Source organism: Melospiza melodia, chromosome 2 (genome assembly GCF_035770615.1).
Source record: "Melospiza melodia melodia isolate bMelMel2 chromosome 2, bMelMel2.pri, whole genome shotgun sequence".
In the NCBI taxonomy this organism is placed as follows: domain Eukaryota; kingdom Metazoa; phylum Chordata; class Aves; order Passeriformes; family Passerellidae; genus Melospiza; species Melospiza melodia.
Genome location: NC_086195.1, coordinates 61,725,805 through 61,751,204, shown reverse-complemented (window position 1 = coordinate 61,751,204; position 25,400 = coordinate 61,725,805). Strand labels below are relative to the sequence as shown.

The 25,400-nt window shown below is 43.1% G+C and overlaps 1 protein-coding gene across 1 annotated transcript in view; it reads right to left on the bottom strand.

Annotated features, from left to right (window-relative positions):
• Positions 1-212: 212 nt before the first annotated feature.
• Positions 213-25,400, bottom strand: part of GTF2E1 (general transcription factor IIE subunit 1) — a 49,236-nt gene continuing 24,048 nt past the window's right edge. The window contains exons 3-5 of the mRNA XM_063148405.1: positions 9,830-10,031; positions 4,937-5,184; positions 213-1,971 (exon numbers count right to left, since the gene is read on the bottom strand). Of these exons, the coding sequence (XP_063004475.1) occupies positions 1,541-1,971; positions 4,937-5,184; positions 9,830-10,031 (881 nt within the window). The 3' untranslated portion in view covers positions 213-1,540. The remainder of the gene's footprint in view (positions 1,972-4,936; positions 5,185-9,829; positions 10,032-25,400) is intronic.

The following is a 25,400-nucleotide window of genomic DNA, read 5'->3' as shown; positions in this document are numbered from 1 at the left end:
CACTGATGCAATGAAACATCCATCCTGGAAGTGCAGGAGGTTCCAGGAGGCATTCAAGGAACCTCTGCTAAGGAGAAACAATGTGCAGTGGGATTTCAAATGGTCCTCTCAAAGCAGACCTTAAATTATTGTTTTTTTTCTTGAATCCAATAAATCAAAATGATAAGCAAAGAATATTCCCAACTAGGCACAAGATAAACTGAAACATGAAAAAGGGGAGAAGCTTCTGTTTATTTATTCCTCTTTAAAATGACTTAAAAGAAAATTCAAAACACTATTTAAAAAAGAGGGGATTCAGAGTATTGAGAAGCTGAAAATCAAACCACAAAGGAGGCATTACAAGGTTAGCAGAACATAGAAAGCATAGTTAGTATAAAACAGATTTACAGTCTCAGTGAGCAGCAAATTTGTACCGCCCATATAAGTGGAACAGCACATAATGCTGCCCCTACTCTGGAACACAGAACTCTTTTATAATTTTGTTTTATTGTAGCACTGTGTAGGAAAACACAACGATTTTTAAAAAACAACATTTTCAATTGAAAGAGAAAAACATTAAAAACATTATATTGCTCTATAGGCACTGATAAATGTCTTTCTGTGGTAAGAGTGTGCCAAGCAGAATTCAAAATTGTACAATTCCTTTTAAAATCATATAGCCCTGGTGAGATTGCAGATAAAACTTAGTTATGCTACTTCTCTGGCACTGCCTGACAGCAGCTCTGCCCACTGTGAACTGTCTGCATGTCTTCATGGACAGGGCTAGGCGGAAACAACAGGCAGCAATATTGGAAAATGAAGGTTTCTCCTGGCAAGTCAGAGCACTGGCAGCTCAGATCCATGGAGGGCATTTGTTACACTGACAAGAAGTGACTGACTGCGTGTGCTTGCCAAGGCTTTCGCTCTGCCTGTTTCAAGTTACACCTGACCTTGAGGTGCTGAGTCCCAGCAGGGAGCGAATGGGAGCAAGAAAAGGTTGCTGCCTACAGGCCTGCTTACAAAGAGCCACTCTGGTGGCCAGTGGCTGCGGGCAGAGGGTCAGCTACAAGCTCTGTACGAGCTTGCCATCAGCAGACAAATATTTCCCTCCCCTCTCCCCTCACTGAGCACAGGCAGCTGTATGTTACATATGCCCTCCTCTGCAGAGGGCTCTGCTCAAACTACGGAGCCCTTATGTCCCCTGAGAGCAGGGATGAGGACTTCACTGGGATCTGCAACAAAAATCAACTTAAAGCCATCGGGAGAAAGAGCTGCTAGGGCCTTGGAGAAGGTTAAAGCAGTGCCTGTGCAGGGCACCCTGAAGCAGATTTTTACCATGCAAGCATCCTCACTTCTGAGACTCGTTCTCCCCTGTGTGCTTTGGCACATGCAGCTCTGCTGCTCCCCCGCTCTGGCGAGCAGGATGCCTGAGATTAGCAGTGCTGAGCTGCAGTGACCCTGCCTGTGCACAGGGGAGGGAAGATGCGCTCCAGTCTTCTGTTCTGCTAAAGAGTCTCTGCCTTAAAAAGTCACCTTTAAAAAAATGCCCTGGCAGGGACAGCTAGTCGAACATGTCCTCGAACATGCGCTGCCCCATGGCTATGTAAACCTCCTTTTCCTCCGGCGTCATCTGCGCCACCAGCTCGGGGCGCTGGCTCACTTGGCTGTAGGAATGCGGGCGCCCAGCCACCGTGACAGTGGGGTCTTCTGCCACCACCTCGAACTCTTCATCCTCCTCCTCCTCCTCCAGCGCGTAGGTTGCGGTGGCTGTGGCGGCGGGGCGGGGAGGGGACTCCTCCTCCGACTCGCTGGTCTCGCTCTCGGAGTCGCTGGCGTTGCCGCCCGAGAGAGGAGCGGCGCCGCTGACGGTGACGGTGGACGCGGAAGGCGTCTTCTTCTCGTGGATGAGCAGGGCACGCATCACCTCCTCATTGTCATCCAGGGCTGCCCGGCTCTCCTCACGCTCCTGGAACGCATCCAGATCCCGGCCCCCTGCAAAGGGACACGAGGGAATGAGCATTTCCTCACAGAGATCCGTGTGATGGCCCTGAGAGCTTTCGAAACCTTCAGTAATTACTGCCACTGAGCTCAGCTGGCAAAGTCACATCCTTTCTCTATGCCAACTCCTCCTCCCTTCAAAGACAGAGACAGTCATAACGGCAGAGCAAGTACTGACATTTCCTAGGAGCTGGGAGGCCAAGAGTCAGTGTGGCTCCCAGCTGGAAGCCTTGACCAGAAGCACATTGAAAGTGAAGACAACAAATGCACGATGGGCAGGTACCTGGAAAAGACTTCCCCAGGGAGGCGTCAAACTGAGGCATCACAGTGGAGCAGAAAGCAAAGCAATCCTTAAAACGCAGACCCCAAGCCCAGGCCCTAACCTGCTGAGCTCCCTGCCTGTAAGGATTAACACAGAGAAGAAATTGATCCAGGCAGACAAAGAATATGTGGAAATCATGTGTTATGAAACAACATTTAGAGCAGCCATTCCTGCTGAGCTCAGAGGTGCACCTACACCAGGCAGACAGGGGAAAAGCTCCTTACAGGGAGATGGTGCTGCCATGGAGCAGATGCAGCTGACAGCCCGCAGCCCAGCTGTGCAGAACACCACTAACCAGTGCCTGCTCTCCAAGTGAAACACAGCCCAGACCGTCCCTGTAGCTCCCTACCTGCACCCCTTATTTGGAGGGGACTGCAGTGTCCCAGCTGACACACCTGGCCTGTGCTCCTCTTTCAGAAAACTTCGCTGAACAACAGCTGGGAGGTTTCAATATGGCTCTGGTAGGCACAATGTCTGCAGCTGAGGGATTCTAAAGGTAAAATTCTGCTCAAAAAGTAGCATTCCACAGAAAACCTCTCCTAATCCTACCTTTAGTGAGAGGGCTGTCAGTCCACCTAGCACCAAAAGAACTACAGGGAGTATCAGAAAAAAAGAAACAAACCAAATCTAAAAAACACCACAAGACAAAAAGCAGAACAAAAAATTAAATATGGAGGAGGAAAAAAAATAAGGCCTAAAAAGCAGGACAGGCTCCCTGTAGCAAAGTTTCTGTCTTACACCAAAAGGTGCTGCCTATGAACAATTGCTGGAGCTGAGGTGGTGGCATTCTGCCCTCATACAGGCAGCCACTTGCCCACTCCTCCAAGACACAGACCCTCATGATTTCAGCACCACATCCAGGCAGGCAGCTCCCAAGTCTTTTCCTTCCCCAGTTAGAAATGTGCTAGTTACATTTTTCACCTTGAGATTAAAAAATAAGGTGAAGGAAGTAAGTTCCAGGGCAGTTTGTGGTCACTCCTTTCCTCTGGTAAAATAAAGGCCCAGAGAACCATACCTAATTTCACCAGAATTCTGTTTTCATTGTAAACAAAGCTGTAGTAACAGGTGACGGCTACAACTACTAATACTAGAGCACTGCCAAATTCCTGAAAGAAAGAAGGAATAAAGGCATCGTGTTGGCAGTTGTGTGCTCAACTTACTGCTTGTGATTGTGGAACAGAAGAGGCTGTAGGAGAGCATTTCTGTGAAATAATATCATAGCTCATCACACTGAGAGCTGTGAAATGACAACAGCCAGAGTTAGCTCCACAAAGGCTGACTTTGTGGCTCAGAGGGGCTGTCTCTTGCTTGCAAGAACTGTTTCTGCCAGATCCAAGCGGAGAATCTTTTCTGTCAATGGTCCCAAGTTTCTGTCCTGTCCTTCCTGTTCAGGCTATTTTCACAAGCTCCCTCTTTGATCTCCAGTAGCTGAGGAGGTTAAGCAGTGATGCCACCATCCTGTAAGGAGATATTCCACCCCCATGTCCCTCAGTGACTTCTTGAGAAACATTTATGCTGTGTACATCAAAAGCTGTCTCAAGGAGTTGATTTAAAACTACAGGTGAATTGAATGTCTAGCAGAAAAATGGGGTGAGAACTCACCATGGCTGGTGAGTAACAACAACATCTGCTACAGACTGCAGGAGCAGGTTGTTCAATCATCTCACTTTGCTTAATCTATTTGAAAAATGGTTTGGGATCCATAATACACTTGACAGCATTACATGTGAACAAGTTCTTTAGGTATCTTGTGACCATTATATCACATCTATTTTCTTCATTTCTGCTACAACTAAATATTCCAGTCCTCTCCTGAACATGGCATGAGTTCCAGGGTCACATACTCACACATATGACTCCTTTTTGCCATATTTTCTTCCTAGAGCATCAACAGTTTCAATCCATAATCCTAAAATTACTCTATCTATTGACCTCACTCTTGTAAAAATTATAAAAGGTCCCCATTTCCAATTTTGGCATGGAATCTTAAACAGCACACATACCAAAGCAGAATGTTTCTACTAATGGTTATAAGATTTTGACCATTGGTCTGTGGATAACCTGACCCCAAGATGAATGAAAATAAAAGCAGAAATAATGAGAAACAAACAGAAGGGAATAAAGACTCACCTGTCATGGTGACAGACCTTCCTACTGTACTTCTAGAAGCTGTATTTCTGAGTATTCTTCATACATAACAAGTTTTGAGAAACAATTATCAAGAAGGCCGGGAGCATATAAACAGTGCTGGTAGATTTAGTAGCCTTCAGGGTCACTGAACATTAATAAATGTTATTTTTCAGCAGTGACCTATTAGGGAGACAGCTTTCTAGATGAAACTGAAAGACCTTCATCTAGAAGCAATAAGCTCTCAAGGTGGAAGACATAACACTTAATTAACATTTTAGAAGCCCCCACAAAATTTCATGGACAGCTCAGCTTTACTGACCTAGATTTCCATCCTGGATCTAAGGAATTTTTCCATCTGCCTACACACAGGTGCTTTGCACAGCAGAGGGGAGCAGACACTCCAGTGTTGGGAGCAGCAGCTGTACACAAACACCAGAAGATGGCTTGGACAGCACTGTAAAGGCCTTGTACCAGCCCAGCAGTACTTGTGCTCTGTGCATTTCTTACCATCCTTGATTTCATCGGGGTCATAAGCCCCCTGCACGGTGCTCTCCCGCAGCCAAATGGGTCTCTCCCTGGCTGGCTTTCCTTCGCCTGCAGAGCGGCTCAGATCCTCCTGGTCCTCCATGCTGATGACGACGTTCTGGGTGTACAAGTCCTCGTACGATGGCCCCTTTGTGGTCCAGGCTTCCCGATGGTGTCCCCCTGCAAGGCCAGCTGCTGCTCCTGAACCAGCACCAGCTGCACGCTCCTTGCTACATGGAAGTTAAAGAGAGAAAAACAGCTCTCAGAACCAGCCCCTCCTTAGACAAAAATACTTCAGTGATGGTTAGTTATCCCTCATGATCTGCACTAAGAACTTTCATTCTCAGTTCTAACATGTGCTGCCAGGAATTTCTGTGCCAGCTTGCTGGTTTGGGAAACTTGTGGATCTCTACTGGGAAACCCTACATAGGGCCATGGCAACACCCACCACAGACACTGAAAATAAGAGGCAGCACTAGAGATGCAAATGCACTTTGGTTAAAATAGGCATAACATGCCAGAATTCCCTGAAACCAAAGCCACAGCAGAAAAACACTGTCAAAGAGTAGTCTGGTATTTGGAAAAGCCTCTTTTTGGCCTTCACACAGCAGCCAAATCCTGCATTTAAAAAGCACTGAAGTCTAACCAAGGTAGATAGTAGGCCCAGGGACTCAGCATGCTCAGAGCTGTGAACTGTTATTAATCACAGGACTCCTGAAGGAGTTAACTCACCATGAAAAACACAATTCAAACCTTTGCTTGAACTGTGAGTGACAATGCACTTGAGAAGTCACCTCTCCTGTGTTACACAGGAGATCGGTACTATCCACAGAGGCAGCCCTGGGAGGACTGGGGAGCCCAGGCAGAGAAGAAAGAGGTGAAAGCACCTTCAAACCAGAGGACTGGGACTGTACAAAAGGCTTTGTGTGCTGATGCAGTGCAGGAGGAGACAGAAGAACTGTCTTAACTGTGAAAAAAGTGGAGAAATGAAGGTGCTGACCCATGTGGAGGGAGGGTATGGCAGTCAAAGCCCAGCCCTCCTTTGCTCTCTGCACATTTCCCTGCAGGGCTCCTTCTAGCTCAGGAGACTGATGGAGAAAACCATTCCTGCTTGGATCTGATCTAAACAGGCTATCAGGTGAAATATTTTCTGCACACTGATGATGGCTACGAGCCTAAAATACACCCTGGCCTGTGCTGCTATGTATACAGAGTGGGGAAAGCCAAATGTGACTGTTCCTCTACTTCAGAATGAGATTTCATCTTTTCAGAGAAACAAATCCACTGCAGATCATATAATTTCAATCATCAAATTGCCAGGGGTACCTACAGCTTTTCATGAGGAACAGCCCTGCCTTGACTCCTTCTCTTGTCCAGATTAAATCCATCAGGAATACTCCAGGATGCCAGCTGAGCTGACAGTTGTCATCAGTGAGCATGGTTCAGTTGCTGCTGTCTACCCAATGACCTTTTCTCCAACCAAGAAGCTTAAAATAAAGTTGCACTTGGAGAAGACCTGACTAATGTATGGGTTTTTTAGTTCAGTAAGGACATTACCACTATTTGATGAGCCAATTCTGCTGGATTTTTAGGGGTAAACTGAGGGGAAATGACACAGGTAGGTGAACATTGCTCTTCCCCAAATAAAAAATATTGGTTTGTTCAGCCACAGTGTTGATCGAGAGCTACTCACAGGCTCTCAGTAGTGGAATGGCTGGGATCTGTTAACAAAATACTTCACAGCATCTGTGTTAGCATGTCTTGTGTCCTTAGCAATCCTGCAGAGCCAGCTCTGCTAGGAGAGCTTCACAGCAGCCTTGAATTTTGGGCAGAAGGCTCATGCACAGGGATTGCTTATGTAACCCAAGGAGCCACACAGAGACCTTCTCCCCAGCGAGTTATTTCAAGTGTTGGTACCTTTCAGCTCCCCAAGACAGGCATGTGCTCTGTGAAAAGCACCACTCTGCTTCCCACACAATAGAAATCTCTAACCAGCGTTTCCCTGACGATTTTATGTAATCCACTTTCCTCACAGGATGCACAATGCAGCTCTCCCCCAAGCTCTCCCTCCCCATGACTACAGCGTGACACTAAACCCTCCATAGTGCCAGGAACTACCTAATAATACTTTTGCATAGAAGCCTCTGGGAGTGTGCCTGAAATTTACTTTTTTCCTACACAGAACCATTTAGCAGCAAAACACTTATTCCATGACGTCAGGAACGTTTCAAAAATGAAAGTAACACTTATGAGAGACACCTACAGTACTAATTACTTCATGTGATCTACTGCAATGTCCTACACTGAGCTGGAGCCATCCAGACACTTTCTGACTGATTTTGGACCCCAGTGAGCTTTGCAAGTGTGCCTTAATTGATGTCACTGTTGGTAGGTGTGAGCACTACCCCAAGACTACCTGGGCAGGGGAACACTTCATTCTGCAAGAAGAGAACTTACTGTGGAGCAACCTGTTCCAAAGTACAGCATTAGACACCAAGGACCAGGCACCAACAAAAGGCCAGGTGTGGGAGCTGCCTTACAGGCAGCACAGAGCAGATGAAGGGATCTCTTAAATCTCTCTTTCTCTCTTAGATCCATGAACTACTTTTTCCCCACCTTGCTCCAGACTTCACATGGCCACCCTGCAGGCAGGAACTGTGGCAGCTCAGTGGCCCAGATGTGGCTACATTTAGTCTGTTTTATTCACCTCGATGGAAATCCCTTAATGAGTGGTTTAGCTGCCTTTAAAGGCAACATAAATAGCCCTTGACACAGCTGAGGTATGGCCCACAGAAACCACGCTGTGCAGTGGGCAAACAACTTGAAATTTTCATCTCAGTCCTGCCCAGACTATTAAGAAAGGTCTTGGATAATGGGAATAATTCTCTTTTTTTGCCACATTTGAGATAAAACAAAACACATTTTCATTGTGCTGCTCTTAAGAGTTTCAACTTCATAAGAGACAACCCATGGTTCTTGACAGCATGACCACAGAAAATTAATTCTGTGAAGATTTTTTGTTAATTGACATCATGCTATTTTGACACAATGAAATAGAAGGGTTAATAAAATCCATAATTTTTCAAAAACTATGGAGAAGGGCTTAAGTAATACAGGTTTATTTTGAAACCTGTGGGGCTAATTCATGCTCTCCCACGATTAAGAAAATTAACAGCCTCTTAGGAAAACATAAATGAAGATCTACCCAGTTTCCCAGGGCAGGTGAATGACAGTTCTGCAATGCCAGTGGGGCCACCTAGAGCTGTAACTCTCCTGAAAACACATGGAGTTGCCCAAGTTACTGCAAAGAGAAGATGCAGGCATTTTGTGACCTTTTTGGTTTGTTTCACAATCACCAAATGTCAGTTTTGTCAATGATTTCGACTCTCAAGACTCCATAAAAACAGAGAGGGTAAATAATCCAGGGTTTGGCACTTTAAAAAAATCTCACAGCAGCGCTTTCATGGAATTAACTGCTTTGAATTAATAAGAGTTAATAAATAATTAAATCACTGTATGTGCTGAAGCAAGTTGTGTTCAAGTAAGCATTTAAAAAGCTGCCTATTTATTTTGTCATTCCTTGCACAGAGTAATTAATCATTTACAATGTTTTTTAAGTATTTAAGAGTCAAGTAAGTGGGTGCTGCGATTTAATCATGGGACTGCACCAGGCCTCTGCTGTGATAATTTCCTGTACACAAAAAGGGAAGACTGAAAAATTACTCTCTTTTTGCTAGGGTTATCCCAGTTCTACTACTTAAACTACTGAAAAAAGGGATTTTAAAGAAAAGTCTAGTGATTCAGCTTGGGTATAAAAGCTTGAAAGAATTTCCCATATCACCACAGACACGTTGAGTGACCTTGGAAAAATCTCTTCTGCTCTTTATATTGCTTCTGTTTTTCTATCAGAATGATGAGGAAAAATAGCTACCTTCTTGGCTAGAAAAAGACTATGAATAGACAAAGAATTTTTATTATATTAATTAGAAGCTGTCTAGCATGAATATATGAGGAACATTCTTTCTCAAGGTTAGCCTGAGAGGAAAAAAAGAGTATCTTGCTTGCTCTCCTATTAACTAAAGCCAAGCACCCCAAGGCACTGTGGGAATGCTTCCCCTCATGGTACAGCTCTTTTCCCCCATGTGTATAATTAATTTTTTTTTAAATACAGAAGTGCATCACATTTCACCACAGCTGACAAAACTGACAGCTCCCCACATCTTTTTGCATTATTTAAACATCATCTGTTTTTGTAAAGCTAGGAATGTTCTGAAAGAAAGTGTCATTTCCCATGGGTAAGAACATTTTAAGGAGTTTTTGATTCCAACATGGTCTTCTCCTGAAAAGAAGAGGTGTGTAACAAGTTGGACAAAATAAGAAGGAAAAAACTGCTTATTACAAGTAATGTCTTCAGACTAGAATACTATTATATGAGGATTTGAAATAGAAGGTGTGGATTGCAGATAGCTTCGTTTCAAAAGCTGGGTAGAAGCAAAAGGAACAGATGACAGATAAGTATTTGAGAGGTAGAAGACAGCATAAGGTGGCACCTTCAGAGCTTTATCAAGCAGCTGCATTTTTTAACTATTAGGCCAAGGGCTTGGTGTGCATAGCAGCTGCAGCGTGGCAAGCAGCAGGCAATTCAAGCATCCCACCTCATAGAAAAATACATGCAGCGGGCTGTTTAGTAAAAAATGGTTACAGCCCCCTGTCTCCTTCTAAACCACACAGCCCTGGGGCAATCTGTCAGCTGTTTGCATAGTTGGTGCTGTACAATTAAGTCCTGCACAAGGTTTGGGAAAGCCCCACAGAGCAGAGCAGAGGAACACTCTACAAAGAAGCAGTGCAGTGAGGAAAGACCCTGCACGCTCCCACCTCTGCTTCAGAGCAGGAATCTCTGTGGGTTCTGGCTCCAGGATTTCATAGGCTAAGTTAACATCCTCTGTCTCCCGAAGCAGGGCATAGATGGGCTCAATCTGCTCGTTGAATCTCGCCACCAGTGTCCTTGCATCCTTCTTGGGCATGGCCGACTCATCTTCCTCCACTTCAGTCTCGCAGAACGTACAGCGGAAAGTTCCTAAAACCAGAGAAGATGCTCAGTGTTGGAAGGAAAGCAGCAGGCCCAGCTCCTCATGCAGCCTTCCCAACAGCAGTGCCTTGCTGTTCCCTTAGCTGGATGCTAAGGAGTTTTTCTGCCCCAAAAACCCCTTCCCACACACGGTGTACCTGGTTATTATTCAAGCAGGCAGCAAAGGAAGTATTTTGATACCAGCCTGGGATACCCAGCAGGGTACAGTTTCTCGCTCTGAAAAGCCCAGATGGGCTGCAATACCTCTGCTGAGACATCTCCTAATCTTCCTCCCTCCTTGCTGCACATTTTAAATGTCAGCTATGACTGGGCTGTGATAAAAAGCTACACAGCATCCTCTAAGGAGTTCAAATATCTTCTGTTTCAGGTGCCTGTGCTGCTGTCTCCCAGGCCACACCACTAGGCTGATTTCACAATAAAACAGTGCAGTTTTACACTGCACCAACCAGCCTGCAGGAACTGATATTCTAACCCTTGTCACTTTGCAGCTACTGCAAAAAAGAGATGGCTTCTCTTTCTGTTTCAGGACCAAACCAGGCAAAAAAGTCATTACTGCAGAGCAGCCAATGCAAAAACCTATCCCACCCAACTCCCATATTAGCTTCTTAAAATTACAAATGGTAAGATAAGAATCATGTGAACAGCAGTTAAAAATAAGTTTGTTTTGCAGACCTCGTCAGGATCTATAAAAATAGGTCAGACTGAAATGGCTACATGGCAAAGCAGCTACAAAAACCCCACTGAACTCCTGCACAGCAGCTTTTGGGTTTCATCACTCCATCTGTGAGCAGGACCCTTGGGGCGGTACATGCACAGTGGGACCTTTCCATCTGCTCTGCTAGGAGGGGGCAGAACACTGTGATGGCTTTGTCTTGCAAGTGCTGGACTGAGAATATACCCCTGCCACCTCAGAACATGACATCCAGAGTGATGCTCACAGGCTTCTTCATTTCTCTTGCCCCTGGGTGATATTTTTTATTTATCCATTCTGTGACACCCATGAACATCTAGCCTCACCTCTCAATACCCCAATGAAGAAATTACAAGATCTTTTTATCAATAAGAAGCCTGAGGATAGGTCCTGCCACAGAAATGATAATCTTATGTATAAAAATCAGAATTAGAATCAGTATTGAAGCCTTCTATGTCACCAATGCTACGGACAAACACAGTCAGAAGAACAGGGTTTGCCCAGGGCACTTGGGCATGATGTTTTGAGACAGGCTGGCAAGCCAGGGCTTCTGGGATCTTGGTTTGCTGCTTACACAGACTTGCTAGTGTTGTCACTTCATTTTTCAGCAGAACTCCTTCCCTGCCTGTAATACAGCGATAAAAACAGACCTAACTTCTTCAGCGCTGGTGGTGAGGGCTAGACAATGCTCACACTTGTCTCAGCAAACACAAAAAGCACTGGTTTTGGCAGAAGGGAGATCTGTTGCCTCTCACCAGTCTGTAGGGATGCAGTTTTGTACTCTGGCACCATCTGAAGCAGCTTTTGCTCATTGTTACTCAGAAATTAATGCATGCTGTGTATGTGCCCTACAATATGGACACATTTCCTGCAATAAATCCTGTCTTTAGAAAATTTGTCTTATTGACATGCAAAAGCCAGAGCAGCCAACAACAGCACTATGCAAAGTAAAACACAAGTGGATAAAGTGCTCTTCTCTCCTATCCAAGCATGAAACACTTTGCTTCTTTTTTTCCAGGCTGTAAAAACTGTCCCTACTGATTCCACACTGTTCATTATATAAGCTGTCAGCCCAGCAAAAACTGAACCCAACATTTGGTCTCCCTATCCCACATCTGAGGCTATCAGTGTGACATAAGTTGAATCAATTAAAAATAATTAGCACATCTCAGTTGCCTTAATGGACCACAGGAACAAACACAGGTTAATGAAGAACACTCCCCAGTTTTTACACACCCCCCAAGTCCTGTTACATGTTCCTGAGACAGCTCAGACTTTTCACACTTCCATCTGTGAGCCCCATGAGTATCTGCAAAAGATTAAGATCATAGGGAGAATGGTTCCAATTCAGAGTACCAAAAAATCAGAACGTAAATACAGCTCTAATGAAACAGAACTCCTAAAGCTATCATGGATTTGCTGCAACTTCCACCCCTCAGGGTTCATAATAAGCAAAAGAAAATTTAATAGATGAATTATGTAAAGAATTTGGGAATGAGTGAAACGACAAGCTTCCTCCATTAATATGCTGGTTTTTTCAAGGTGATGCAGCATTTCACAAGAGGCATATGTGATTAGAGAACTGGGAAGCTGCTTTGCCATGGCAGATGGCATTTACAAGTTGCAAACCTCTTTCGTTAGTTTTTAAGAGGTCAGAAAATGTCACCAAAGCTTTTATGACATGGCACATCACATCAGCAGTGACACACGTTCCTTTCAGATATGAATTGCATGTGACAAACATGAAGTGGAGGCCATCCAAAGGCTGGAAACGGCAATGTTTCCACTCCAACAATGTATTTTTTCCTTCAGCCCTTACACAACAGAGTTTTTCAATTCCAAAATGCTGCATAAACCAGGACTAACAGATATCCTGGAGCAAACAGACATGAGGCTTTTCTGCATCTTGGAAATGCTACCAGAGAGCACATACATCCCCTTCTTTGAACACATGCTCAGGCACTCAACAGACCTCTCTGGCTGCATGTTAAAAACCAGCCATCTGAAAGAGATCTCCTCATATGCTCCTGGACTCTGGGGGGCACATATGCTGGTAATCTGGCTCCCCAAGGCTTACTAAGATTAAAGCAGCTGAAGCTCTGAAGTACTGGGCCAGAATATTTAGAGATAATTCCTAATGACTTGATTTCACTTGAGAGAAGGAAAAGGTCAACCACCCACACGCACTGAAGGCAGGATGTCCAAGTGTGCAAGCAGCATCTGCTACAGTGAACACATTTAACTGGCTACAGACTCCTGAGTCTGAGCCCAGGCCCTGCTTACCCCGCTGTCCAAGGGCTCAAGCCTCACCTCCAGCCCAACAAGGGCTCTTCCACTCTGTCCTTTGGGATGCTGCCCAAGACTCTCACTACTCTCTCAGAAAACCATTTGATTTTCAACCTCAACTTAATTCCCATTTATCTCAAACCTAATGACTGTTTTGCTAAGAACTGTACCTCATCTCATCAGGTTTCCATCCTGCTGTTAATCCTTCAGGTGTATTTACAAACTGCTGTCTTGTTCATCCCTCAATCTTCATTTTGCATTTTTCATTCTTCTTTACCTTTTAAAACTCGCCACCCATTCCTTTGACTTTGCTAGCAGCCTCACTGGCCCTTTCTCCAGTTTGCTCTCACCGTTCTGCTTGAAGATGTAAGTATAGACAAGTGTCCAGATGAGTTCTCCCAAAGGCTCAAAGGCATTAGTGCTTCTCTGATAGCCACTGAGACCTTTTAAGATCACATTGTAAGAGATCATGAAAGTGATGCCTCAATTATCACAAGACCCAGCAATGTTGCCAGATCTTTCTTTTCCTTTGTATCTTTCCTTCTCCTTTGTAGTTTCCAGTTGATGAACTCCATGTTAATGGCAGACATTTGCATTACAGGGTAGGTGCATGACACTAGTTCATAGCATAATCTTTCAGCTCCTTTATATTCCTCCAGCCTTCACCCTTATTCAATTTTTTTTTTCTTGACTGCATCACAAAACATTAAGCTAATTTATTTTCAAAATCTCCCACAATCTTCTTTTAGAAGTAACATTATTACCATTACATGGTGAGTGAGCTGAGGCACAGATGGCAAAATTTCAGAAGTATCTGCTGATTTGAGCAGTACTTGATTTGAGATGCTTTTCTGGAACTTCTTTTTCAGAACAGAACGTGCAGTATCCTTACCACTCTTCTTTCAGGCTCTGGGATTGGACATCTCCAGTGAGTTAGATTCAGTGGCTAATGAGAGCCTGTGAAAAGCTTAAAATGACTAGTTCAACCTCACACAAACTCAGATAGCCTGGAGGATCAGATCATGTTCCTGTAGCTTCTACAGTCACTTTAGTTAAATAATTCCCTGACTCTTACACTGCATTTTTCCTTTTTCTGCAGCAAGCCAGAGAAAAAGTGCATTCTATAAGTAAATTCCTCTCTCTCATTGAGCAAAGCATGTTTTCTCAAAGGGAGGAATTACGTCAAAGAAAAAACATTACAGGATGCAGAGGCAGCTTTAGTTCAGCACTCCTTAACTCTGAGTGCTTCAGCTGATGTTAAAATGAGAGTATAAAGACCCTGAGGAAAGGACAGGAGTTTCCTAGGTCCCTACCACCAGGAAGGCAGACAAATGCCTCCCACCATGGGATGCTGTGCCAGCAGCCATATGGTTCATCTGCAGCCCTGGAGCCCTCAGTTCCTCAGGCCCCTGCCCCCCGACTCACCAAAGGCAAGATGACATCCTGCTAGTGCTGCAGGGGAGCAGGATGCTGTGCCAGCCTGCTTCCTCCAACAAAGGCAGGAGGACAAGGAAACACCTTGGGTGCTGCTCTAGCTTCGTGAAAGAGAGGTGCTTTGTGGGAATCTGCTGTTCTACCTGCTAGCCCCACACCTAAACTTTCCTATCCAGCTCTTCCCATCTGCTTCCCATCCCAGTTCTGGGTTTTTCCTTCACTGATGGTCCTATTCTCCTTGCTGTCCTGCTTTTTCAGCATGGGCTTCACTCACTTCTCAAACTTCTCCATTCATTCTTCTTTTCCTGGACTTCTTTTTCCAATTTCAGCCTCTTCTCATTCCTGTGCCTCTCTGCCCCACACTCTTAGATCAGCTAATTTGGCCTCTTGATTCGAGCCCTGGTCATCAAACAAATTTCCTGTTTCAAGCCAGAGAGATGGAAGATCTTTTCACAGCATTGAAAAGAATATTGCCATTTAGAACAATATTACAGAGGCAAAAGAATATACATTTTTCTGGTCTCCCCTTCTGTTTTCTCATCAGCCCATTCTTCAATACTGTTTTTAATTAAATTTTCCTAAGCAATTTAAACATAGTCAGATGCATAGAATGGGAAAAACTCAGACTACAGTAAGTGTTTGACAAAGTTTTGAACAGAACAAAAATCACAGAACAATTCCTATGCCTGCTCTCCACCAATGAGCCAATCTCATGAAATGAAAATGCTTAGCAACCTAAGTAACAGACAGTGCTATCAGTACAAATAATAATTAAATTCCTTTCATTTATCATTGATTTTTAAGATTTAGAGGACTGTTTACAGCAGCACCTAAAGGCACATCTCTGCTGAATCATTAAAAACACAAATAGTAGGCCAAGTGGCTACAACAGACCTGGATCATCAGGTACCACTACATAAACTACATTAGGCTACAGGGACACTCAACCTACTAGGAGTGGCAACCCGAGGGGTTAAATGAAAGCAAAGAGAGTTTTAATGACCTTAATATAAGGTAACAGAGCTAATTGTTAAAACAGTTGATTGTTAAATGGATTAATCATAACGCAGATTAGACTGTGGCAGCTGCTGTCCTTTAGTGACTCCCAAACTTAAACAGACTTCTCAGCCCTCACCAAACTGTTCTCACCTTCCCAACGAGAAAGCAATCCAGTGTGTCTGAGTGGGAAATGTATTCCTGCCACACAGAAAGATGAGTCTGCTGTTAATTTCATCAGGCCGCCTTCTCTGGCCCCATCCCTCTTTCCTCACTGTACTGGAAACCCACAGGCCCTAGCACATTCCTATCCACATGTGAGTTCCAAAAATGCAGCTGCTTTAGGTAAAAACAAGAGAAATCCACCAACTAATGTTGTCTCCTGAACACCACAGCAATACACCATTCTCCCTTGCAAGTAATTCAGTGATTCTACACATGCAATAAAAGAGCCAGTTACGAGCACAGTGTGTTACATAAAATGTAATGCCACATCTCATCTTTCTGAGACAGGTTTCATGGTCCACTGGATCTAAAGCTCCTGGGGCCACTCCACAGCCCAGGGCTGATTGCAGTACTCTCTTGAAATGTGACACAAAAAGTTTAACTTCTTATATTAGTCCTGTTTGGGATAGCCCAGAACAGACCCTGCTGTCAGAACTCATGGCATGAAAACAAACACTGGGCCATGTGTAGAAAATGTCAGCATTTGGGGAAGATTCGCTGACCCACTTTTGTAATAAACCATCCATTTTTGCCATTGAAATCCAAAACACATCAGACTTCACCCAATTTGCTTTATAATTTCTAACTATAAAGAAGATACGTGATATTGCAATTGAGATGAGTAGCCTTGGTCAGAGACAGTGTCAGGGCAAATCCAGACACGTGGGTGATACCTGAAAGCAGAGAACTGAAAGGTTCATGGGCAGGGCAGCCCAGAGCAGCTCAGGGCAGTGGCTGCAGTTTGGAGCCAAGCACACAGCACTCCTTGAACAGCACTGCACCCGAGCAGATGCAGACTGCTAAATACAGATCCTGCCCCCAAAACTGACAGCTCTCCTAGTAACAGCCTCATGAACTACAGCATCTTCTCTATGCCCCTATTCTTTTTCTGAACACCTAATACCAGGTACATACAATTACCATTATGGGCAGGAGGCACAGCAACAGCCAATACTAACACTGCTGGACATATCCTATTGTCAGATCCTAAACAGAAATTTGCTAAAACATCTTTTCTATCACTGTTCTGCCTCAGATGAGTGAGGAAGCATGTGGAGTGCACATTAGAAAATGTCAAGCGTGGTACTTCAGCTAAAAATGGGGCTAGGAACAAATAATGTAACTAATACTATGATCTGAAGAAAGATTTAAATGTCTATTAATTTTTTCACAATGTCTGAATTATTAAGAAAGTTGTGTAATCTACTGTTTACAAATAAGATCAAGACTCACAATGAAGTAAAAAAACCCCTTCCTTTTAACTTTATGTGCCCCAAATGTTTGATCCAGTTTTTCTCAAGTCTGTACATATTCTAGCAAAAATCCTACTGAATCAACAGCTATGAGACTGATCCTTCTCAGTATCAGACCATAAGGTTTTATTATAGGTTTCTGAGAATTAGAGAATGAGTAATGACTGTTCACCTTCCAACAGCTTGTCTTCACTGACCTGCTGTTCAGTATGAAATGGGACTGTATATTGGAGACAGGAGAGTAAAATCCAGGTTCCTGGAACAGCATTCAACTCCCCAACCTACAGGTTTGGGATGGAGTCATATATACTCCTACCCTCCAAATCAGCCTTTGAAAATGGGTGATTGAAAAGGGTTTATTCTATGAATTTAGTAAGTGGAAAACCCAGTGTTTCGCCATTTCATAACACATGCATACCAAGATACAGCTCTGACTTTTAAGTACCTATTTTGAGCCTTAATAATGCTTCTTAAACATTTTAATATTAAACATGTTTAATATAGATTCAGAGTATTGAATTGCCCAGCAGGTATTAAACAGAGAGTAAACATTTCATTTGGGATAAATGTCAATCAGTTCCCTTTCAAAAATTCTATTCTTGTAATAGATGTAGCAGCCACCTCATTTAAGGGCACTCATGCAGTAGCACTATTTCTGATTTAGATGAGGTAATTCTGCCAGAAACGTGTTCAGAAGATTTCAAAACTGCAACTCACTAACTTGAAAAAAATGATCAATTTGTTTAAAAAATAAAAGCAAGAGGGTAACTTAACAACAAAAGAGATAAAGGCATACTCTTCAACACACAGCAGGAATAGCAAAAGATGAAAGAAACATATTTTATAATTGCCATTAAATAGTGCCTCACTATAATCAGAAGGAAATTTCACTTAGCCAATGCATATGTTCATGTACTATTTATTCTTCCAGAGAGCAGTGTGTAAATGTATAAAAACCGAGGGACTGGCAGTCCTGGAAACAGAAGGTCCCTCTGTTAAGCTGCAGAGCGGATTTTACTCCAGCAGTTACATTATCCTAGGCATAATTTGGAAGAATTCTAGGTGGTGCTAGAATGTTATTACAGATGGCTAAGAATAGTGTCCAGCACTCATTGCAGACCCTCTCGGCACAAAATGAACCCTGCTGTTAACAATAGAAGGAGGCATTGCCAAGATAAGACACCCTTGGCAACACCTTCAAATACATAAGGCCAGCGTTTTTCTCCTTGAAAATCTCAAGTGTTTGCGGACAGAAAAACAGAAGGTTTCAGAAGCTTCTTCTACATTGTTCTGTTTCAGGCAATGGCAAATGTTAAATACTTTCCCCATGCCTGAGATTCACTTGTTAAACTACAGCAGTACTTCTGATTTTCTGAGATCTTTTCTTCCATGTTCACTGCCACTACCAAATCCCTTCAGTATCATACAAGACATTCCCTGAACAGAGAAATCCAGAACTCTGGCACACCTACTATGCTACTTATAGTCCAAAAGGGCTTCAAATTCCACTGCTCAGAAATGGCAACAACTTAAATCCTTTCCTTTCAAATTCTCCTCAGAGAATTCAGAATCAGAGTTCGTGTGTAGCAAGAAAAATCTCCCGCATCAGCACCCAGAGCCACCAACAGAGAACAATACAGATTAATAGAAAAAATGTAAAATGTCATTTTTTTGCCTTACAATAAAATCTAGTTAAAAAGAAGGGCACCCAAGGGAACACACAGTGGATGCTGAGACTTTGCATTTCATACAAATCTGCTCATGTACACACCAGAAATCTATTTAAGAACAAAGAGCAAGAACAAAATCCTTAAACCATGGTCCCAAGGCAGCATTTGAAAGGCTAACGGGGCCAATATCAGAAGTGTGTGTTTCCATACCAGTGCTTGGGATGGCAGCAGCTGGAAATAGCAAGAGAGAGGAATTAAAGCAGGACTCCAAGCCTGCATGGTATTTCCAGCCTTAGTTTCAACAGCAGCACATAATGGAATGGGCCAACACCACGAGAACAAGCTGCTCTTAAGTCCACTTTTCACTTTTTGTTTTCCAAGATGTTTTGGAGGCCCTTCACAACAAACAAAGCAGGTTTTTCCCATGTTGGTTACTTAAGAATAAAGACAGACTTAGCAGAACAGACATCACACTACCCTCCTTCCTACAGGTTTGAAATAATTTATGGGCAGTACTGACCAACAATTTACTGGTGGAAGAGACCATGCTCCTAGCTTGCAGCTTTTGAAGGTGCCCCAGCACTGCAAAATATACATCAGTATGTAATGAGAATGAATGCTGCTTTTCAGCTGACTTTCTGCTGGTGATGTGAAGGATGATGCAAGGCAGCATTTTCTACTCAACTAACCTGGATTCTCAGCCATACATAAGGTAACAGATCTCCTGAAGAAACTTCTGCACACACCCTTTGCCTGAAATGCCACCTTTTAACTGCTGCCTTACACGGTATTTTTGTCAACCTACTGATCCATTCTGTATTTCTCACATTTCAGCACATGAAGCCTCACTTCTTACCTGCCATCAAGGAAACAGAAATATCCATGAATTCTTTTTTGTTCCTTGAGACTTTCTTCTGGATAGTCAAGCCACCCACTGTTCTCTTTTCTTCTTAATGCTATGCCTTTTAGATACTCCTTTGAGCAGAAGTTCTTTATTCTTTACTCTCAAAGGAAACACCTTTCCCCTGCTCCCTGTGAAAACTACATGCCACATGAAACCAGTCCCAGCAGTGCTCCATGAAGGGCCACCTCTCCTGGCTGGAGAAGGATTACAGCCAAGCCAGCTCCCACCTGCACAAAACCTGGGCCTCAGGCCAGAGCTGGCAGAAGACAGTGAAGAGAAACACAAAGAAGGGTGATGATGGAAAAGCTTCCTCCAAAGACAGCACTTAGTGCTTAACCACCCTTCCTCCCTCTGTCCATGCAGAGCCATTAGAGTAATGGGGGCAGCCCTGAAAGCTTGGGCAGTGCTTGCCAGAGGCTGCCAGGGAGGACCCCATTTTCTCATGAAATGTAAGGGAGAATAAATGCAAAGAGAGGCTCCCTGGGACTGAGCTGAGCTCCAAACTGCAGGACAGTGCCAGAATTGCCATGGACAGAAATAAGTTGGCAGTTTCTAAGTGAAAGAACTGCACAGATGCCAGGAGGGAACCTGGAGCATAAAGGGAAACTAACACAGACTAGGACTACAAAAATGTTGAAAAAAGAAATTAGGAAGGAATAACAGGACACCAGGTGAAACATGCAGGAGAAAATGCTGAGGCTGCTCAAGTGCTGGCCCATTATACTGGGCAGGATCTCTTGTGAAGCCTGGACTGAGGTCTGGGTACCTCTCTCCCACACTGCCTCAGGAAAGAAAGAATAGAGATGTGTATTTTTTACCTTCTCTGTCCTTTTCTTTTGACTCATGCAGTGGGAACCACATGGGCCTCCACAGGTGAGAGGCACTAAAACAACAGCGAGGCCTGGTGAAACAGTCCCAGGTGCCACAGGCTCGTGTTAATAAACAGAATTTCTGCTAACAACACTTCAAAGAGCAAATTCCCAGCACTCTCACTTCTGCTACCTGCTTGGAAAGAAGGTGCTTTTTTTCAATTACAGTTCTTCTTAGAGGAGAAATATCTCTCGAGCTAAGGGTGATTTTTGCCTTCTGTACTGCAGTCTCTCATCACGGGTTTCATGGTGAAACTGAGTAATGCTCACCCATGGAGCCAGGCGCCTCCGCACTGCAGGGTTTGTACAAACTCACCTTACCAGCATCCAAGTGCTCAGAAAGATTTAAAGAGCAAGCCACCCCACGTGCACACAACTTCCTTTAAACCATCCTCTCACTCCAGCAACATGCATACCAAAAGCAGCAGTTTGGAAGGGCAAGGGCGATGAAATAAACAGGTTCCTGAGATTATTTCACTTAGTAAAAATAATAAATAACAAGGATTTTTCAGGTGCTATAGATGCCAAATAGTAAGAGCCTGACCTTCCTGCAGCAACACACAGGAGAATTGATCAGAAACAAAGCCAGTGAGCCTAGTTTTCCAGTACAGAAACACTCCAGTAAAAAAAAATTATTTTAATTCTCACCATTTTCTATACCAAGCAAAACAAAAATGACTTGTTAGTATCAGGAATATTTTAACAGGGTTCCTGATCTCCAGATTGCTGCTGTTGCAGATAACCCACAAGTGATCTGCCATCTCACTGATGCAACTGTTAAAAACAGAGGCTGATGAAGCTCACAGCAATGCCAGACAAAGCAACAGAAAGTCTGACACCTGCAAATTTTTAGTAAGGAGGCCCACCTCTCTTTAGCCATTCTATCTTATTTTTAACATATCAAATTAGACCATCTGAAAAATAAAAGCTAAAGCAGTTGAATTCAGCCCTGCCTTGACTTAACACTCCCTGTTACATACAGACAGAGCCCTCAGATTATGGTATAACCTAAAACAGCACTACCTGCTTAATAGAAAGTATAAAAGAAGAGCAGATTAAAATGTGAAGAAATAGCAAATTTCATCCAAATTTTTGTATTTTTTTATATTTGTGGAGAATGTCCTATTTCAGATAGACTATACAGACCTGACAGTCTTAGATAAAAAACACTTAGCATACCACCTTTTAAAACAAAGCATAGATTTTCCATAAATTACACCCTAGACATCAGCTTAGGTGGACTCTGAAAGGAGATGCCATGACATAGCCTGGACAACAGAAGCTGAATACACAAAATAAGAAATTTGGTTAAACACATTAGTAGCTTAACAAAATAGACTGACAGGTTATCTAAGTGGACTAAGTAATTAAAAATTACCATTATTTTTAATTAACAATAATCAAGAATGCACTTCCTGTTTTATTTCCTAATGTGATCCATCACTGCTAATTGTTAAACCATTTCATTAACCTCGTGAGTGAAAAAGAAGGTAACAGGGCTAAACTACCCTTCAGATTGCTAAAGCATCAGAACTGATACTGCCTTTCAGCTCAGTGGGTTTCAGCTTTTGCCTTGTCTGTTTTGTGAGTATAGAGATTTAACATTTGTGAAGTTTTTTGAGCACAGCAAGTGTCAAGTCCTCTCCCTCGACACTGATCACAAATCCAAAACAGGTGCATTCATGGATAACATTTCATACTAGCAATAGAGATAGTGCTCGTAAAGGGTCCTATAAACCTCTTAAATCTTTTTATTTCAGATTATCTACAATTCCAGTGAAATAAATGCAAGAAGAAAGTGACCAAGTTTTCCCAGTTGCTTTTCAGAAGCAAAGCATACCTATAGATATATAAAAGTGTTAGCACATTTTAAAAAAACTCAAATCCTAAAAACATTCCTGTTTTGCTTATTAGAGTCTTTTCTCCATTAGAAACTTCTTCTTCAAACCAAGTGTTTTTCCAACAATTTATTTTACAGAGCTGTATCTCTGCTCTTTCTTCCCTTTTTCAGGGAGAGCAGTGGCTTCACTGATCATGTGCCACAACAGCTTCTGATTAATTCTGATAGACAACCAGCAGTTAGCTGGCACATCATCATCATCACCCTAGGATGAACAATAATCTGCCTCACCATCTGCTCCCAAATTTATTTTTAACCAGCCCCTGCTCCCTCCAGTGCAGAGAGCATGGCAGGAAGGGCAGCCTTCCCCTGGAAGTGCTGTGCTGGGAGGTGCAGTCCAGTCACACACCCCTGAGTGCCACCATGGATGGGAAACAGATGGATACACACAGCATCCCAGGGAGCAAAAAGGGTTCTGCACCTCTTCTCCTCCAGCAGACAGGGAACACCTGCTGGGCTTTCAGTTCCAAGGGCAAGCTAGATAAGGTTAAATGAACAGGCCAAGGTGGTAGGAGAACTAGGGGCAAGTGATGGATGTGGACCAGTTACTGATGGCAATATGCATGCCTACTTTTTCTGAGGTCTGCCCAAAATTGCAACATAAGAGCTTTTTTGATCACTTCAGTGCACCACTGAAAAACTAAAACTATGCAGTGTTCACAGACAGACACTGGCCCAAGTGAGCTGTGCTGCTGTGCCAGTTAGTGTACACATCCCTGGTGTAGCACAGACTAGATTAAATAATTTCCTTTGAGAAGGAGCACCAAGATGTTACATCTCATGGGGAAGGAAGCTGGGGGGATGGGAGAAAGACAGGCTTGATGAAGGCACAGGGCAGTGAGGAGGTTCATTTTGTAACTGCATGCTTGCCACCTGCAGGTACAGAAGCACAGTCCAGAAGGTGGCAATGACAGGGTCCTGTGGCTGTGTCACTGCTCACAAGTGTTGCTGTCACCAGCAAACTGCCTGTAGACAACACTGTATGTGGGAACTGATATGATGTAATAAAGAAAAGAAGGAAATCAGCTGGAACCTAAGGCTTTGTACAGCTGGCAAAACAAGTTACACATCTGTGATACACCATCAGCAAGATCTGATGATGTTTCCCCCAGAGAACACAGGGAATTGTTGAAAGCAGGCTCTGGGATAAGAGGAACTATCAAAATCTCAGGAGGACAAACATAAAGAGTAAAAAGATCAGATTTGAGAAAGAATAGAAACATAGATGGACCTTAGCCTGTCTCCAGTCCAGCCTCTTGCACCAATGAGGGCAATCAGACCTGACTGCTCACAACTTTATTTACTGATGCTTTGAAACCTCCCCAGGGTGGAGACTGCACAACATCTCTGGGAAGTCTTGCTCAAAGTGAAAAGGTCATTTATCAGTTTAGACTCTTGTCCTCCAATCTGGCATCACTCTGAATATCCTGGCTTTGTCTTCCTGGAGATCTCATAATTGCAAATGCTGAGGAACAGGTATTAGATGTGATGTAAACTGATGCTGGACTCTCCTGAGAAATATCCTCACCAGGGAGAAAGGCTACAGGTGAAATGACAATAAGAAGGATGCACAACTCAAAAATATTCTCAATATTCTCAGTGAGTAGCCATCAGTAATTTGGTATCAGGTGGGAATGAAGCAAGGCCCTGATCACAGTATTTTCAAGTGAGTGTCAGGTAACTAAATTTTGTGAATTTAGTTCACAATTTAAAGAAAGAGTAGGGCTTATCAATGCTTTAGGAGACAGGATTGCCATTCCAAATGGAGAAATACTTGGAATAAATATAAAGAAATTCAGTAGAGATTGGTAGAAAATATGGCATTTGGGTTAGCAGAATTAAAAAAAAAAAAAAAAAAAAAAAAGAGAGAGAGAGAGAGAGAAAAGAAAAAAAAGAAAAAAGGAAGGGGGTGACCAGAAGGGGGTAATTGTTTTGGCAGCACACTGCAAAGAACCTCAGGTTTATGAGGACAAAGCCAGGAACCAAACTTGTTGTGCTGCAAAGAAAGGAAGAGAAAATCTGGCTGCTGTATTAATAACTAAGTCATGCATGACTATGACTGTTACTCTCCACAGTATGTTATCCTACTTTGTTCTTCCCTGTGAATATCTCCTCCTGATAAACCAGGTGCAGCTTCAGAATCCATACTTGTAACTAGGGACCAATTGTAAAAATTCCAAATGAACCAAATGATACAGCTTAATACATGTTTCATTAGGGAAAAATTGGGAAGACAGACTTGTTTAGTTTTAAGAAGGTGGTGGTAGAGAACAGCAAATTTTGGGTATTACAGTAATGAAAACAGTGACAAACTGTTCTTTCATTTCACACATACATAAAAAGATTACTCACAGCTTTAATTCGGGGTAAAAAACCCCTTTAGGTTAGGGTATTATGAAAAACTGAGGATAAGAAGCCTGGAATATGCCAGCCATGAAGGTTAAATTTACCCAGCTTCAGAGAAGGATGATGACATGGCTATCTCTTCTAGGCCTGCACTGTATCTGAAAATAAACTTCAGCATATTCTGAAATGCAAATAATTTTACTGTATACTCATTCCCAATTTTGTATCTATTTTTCAAAGCAAAAACACACATGGTTTTAAAGCCACAAACATAAAATTAAAAACCAAGTATGAAAAATTGAAACAGAACTTCCCTCCCACCACTGAGGGCTGTTTAATAAATAGAATTGTTAACAACATCTTTCATTGGAAAATCTGATTCTGCATCAACATTCTGGTTCACAAATGCTGTGTCTCTTGTTTCAGGCTTTCTCCTGTACATTTTAATCAACAGACTGCCAGTTTTAGACTATGTTTATGCTGGAAGCCAGTGAGCCAGGGTCACAGTAATTGAAAGGCACCAGGAAGCACACCCCTCTGGAGGCCTGTACGATTATCCATTCTCCCTTGCCTTCTTGTTAGTACCAATAACTGATATTTTAATCAATACCCCACAGAGCCTGAATGCCTTTCTTGCTGGGACTGTAGCAAACACTTGCACCAGTGCCTTACACATGGACTGACAGACCATCTGCTAACCTGTTCAAGTTGAAAGTCCCAGCTGTGTGTTTTACTTTAACAGGTGATTTTATGTCTGACTTGGCACTGAACATCTCTTGACGC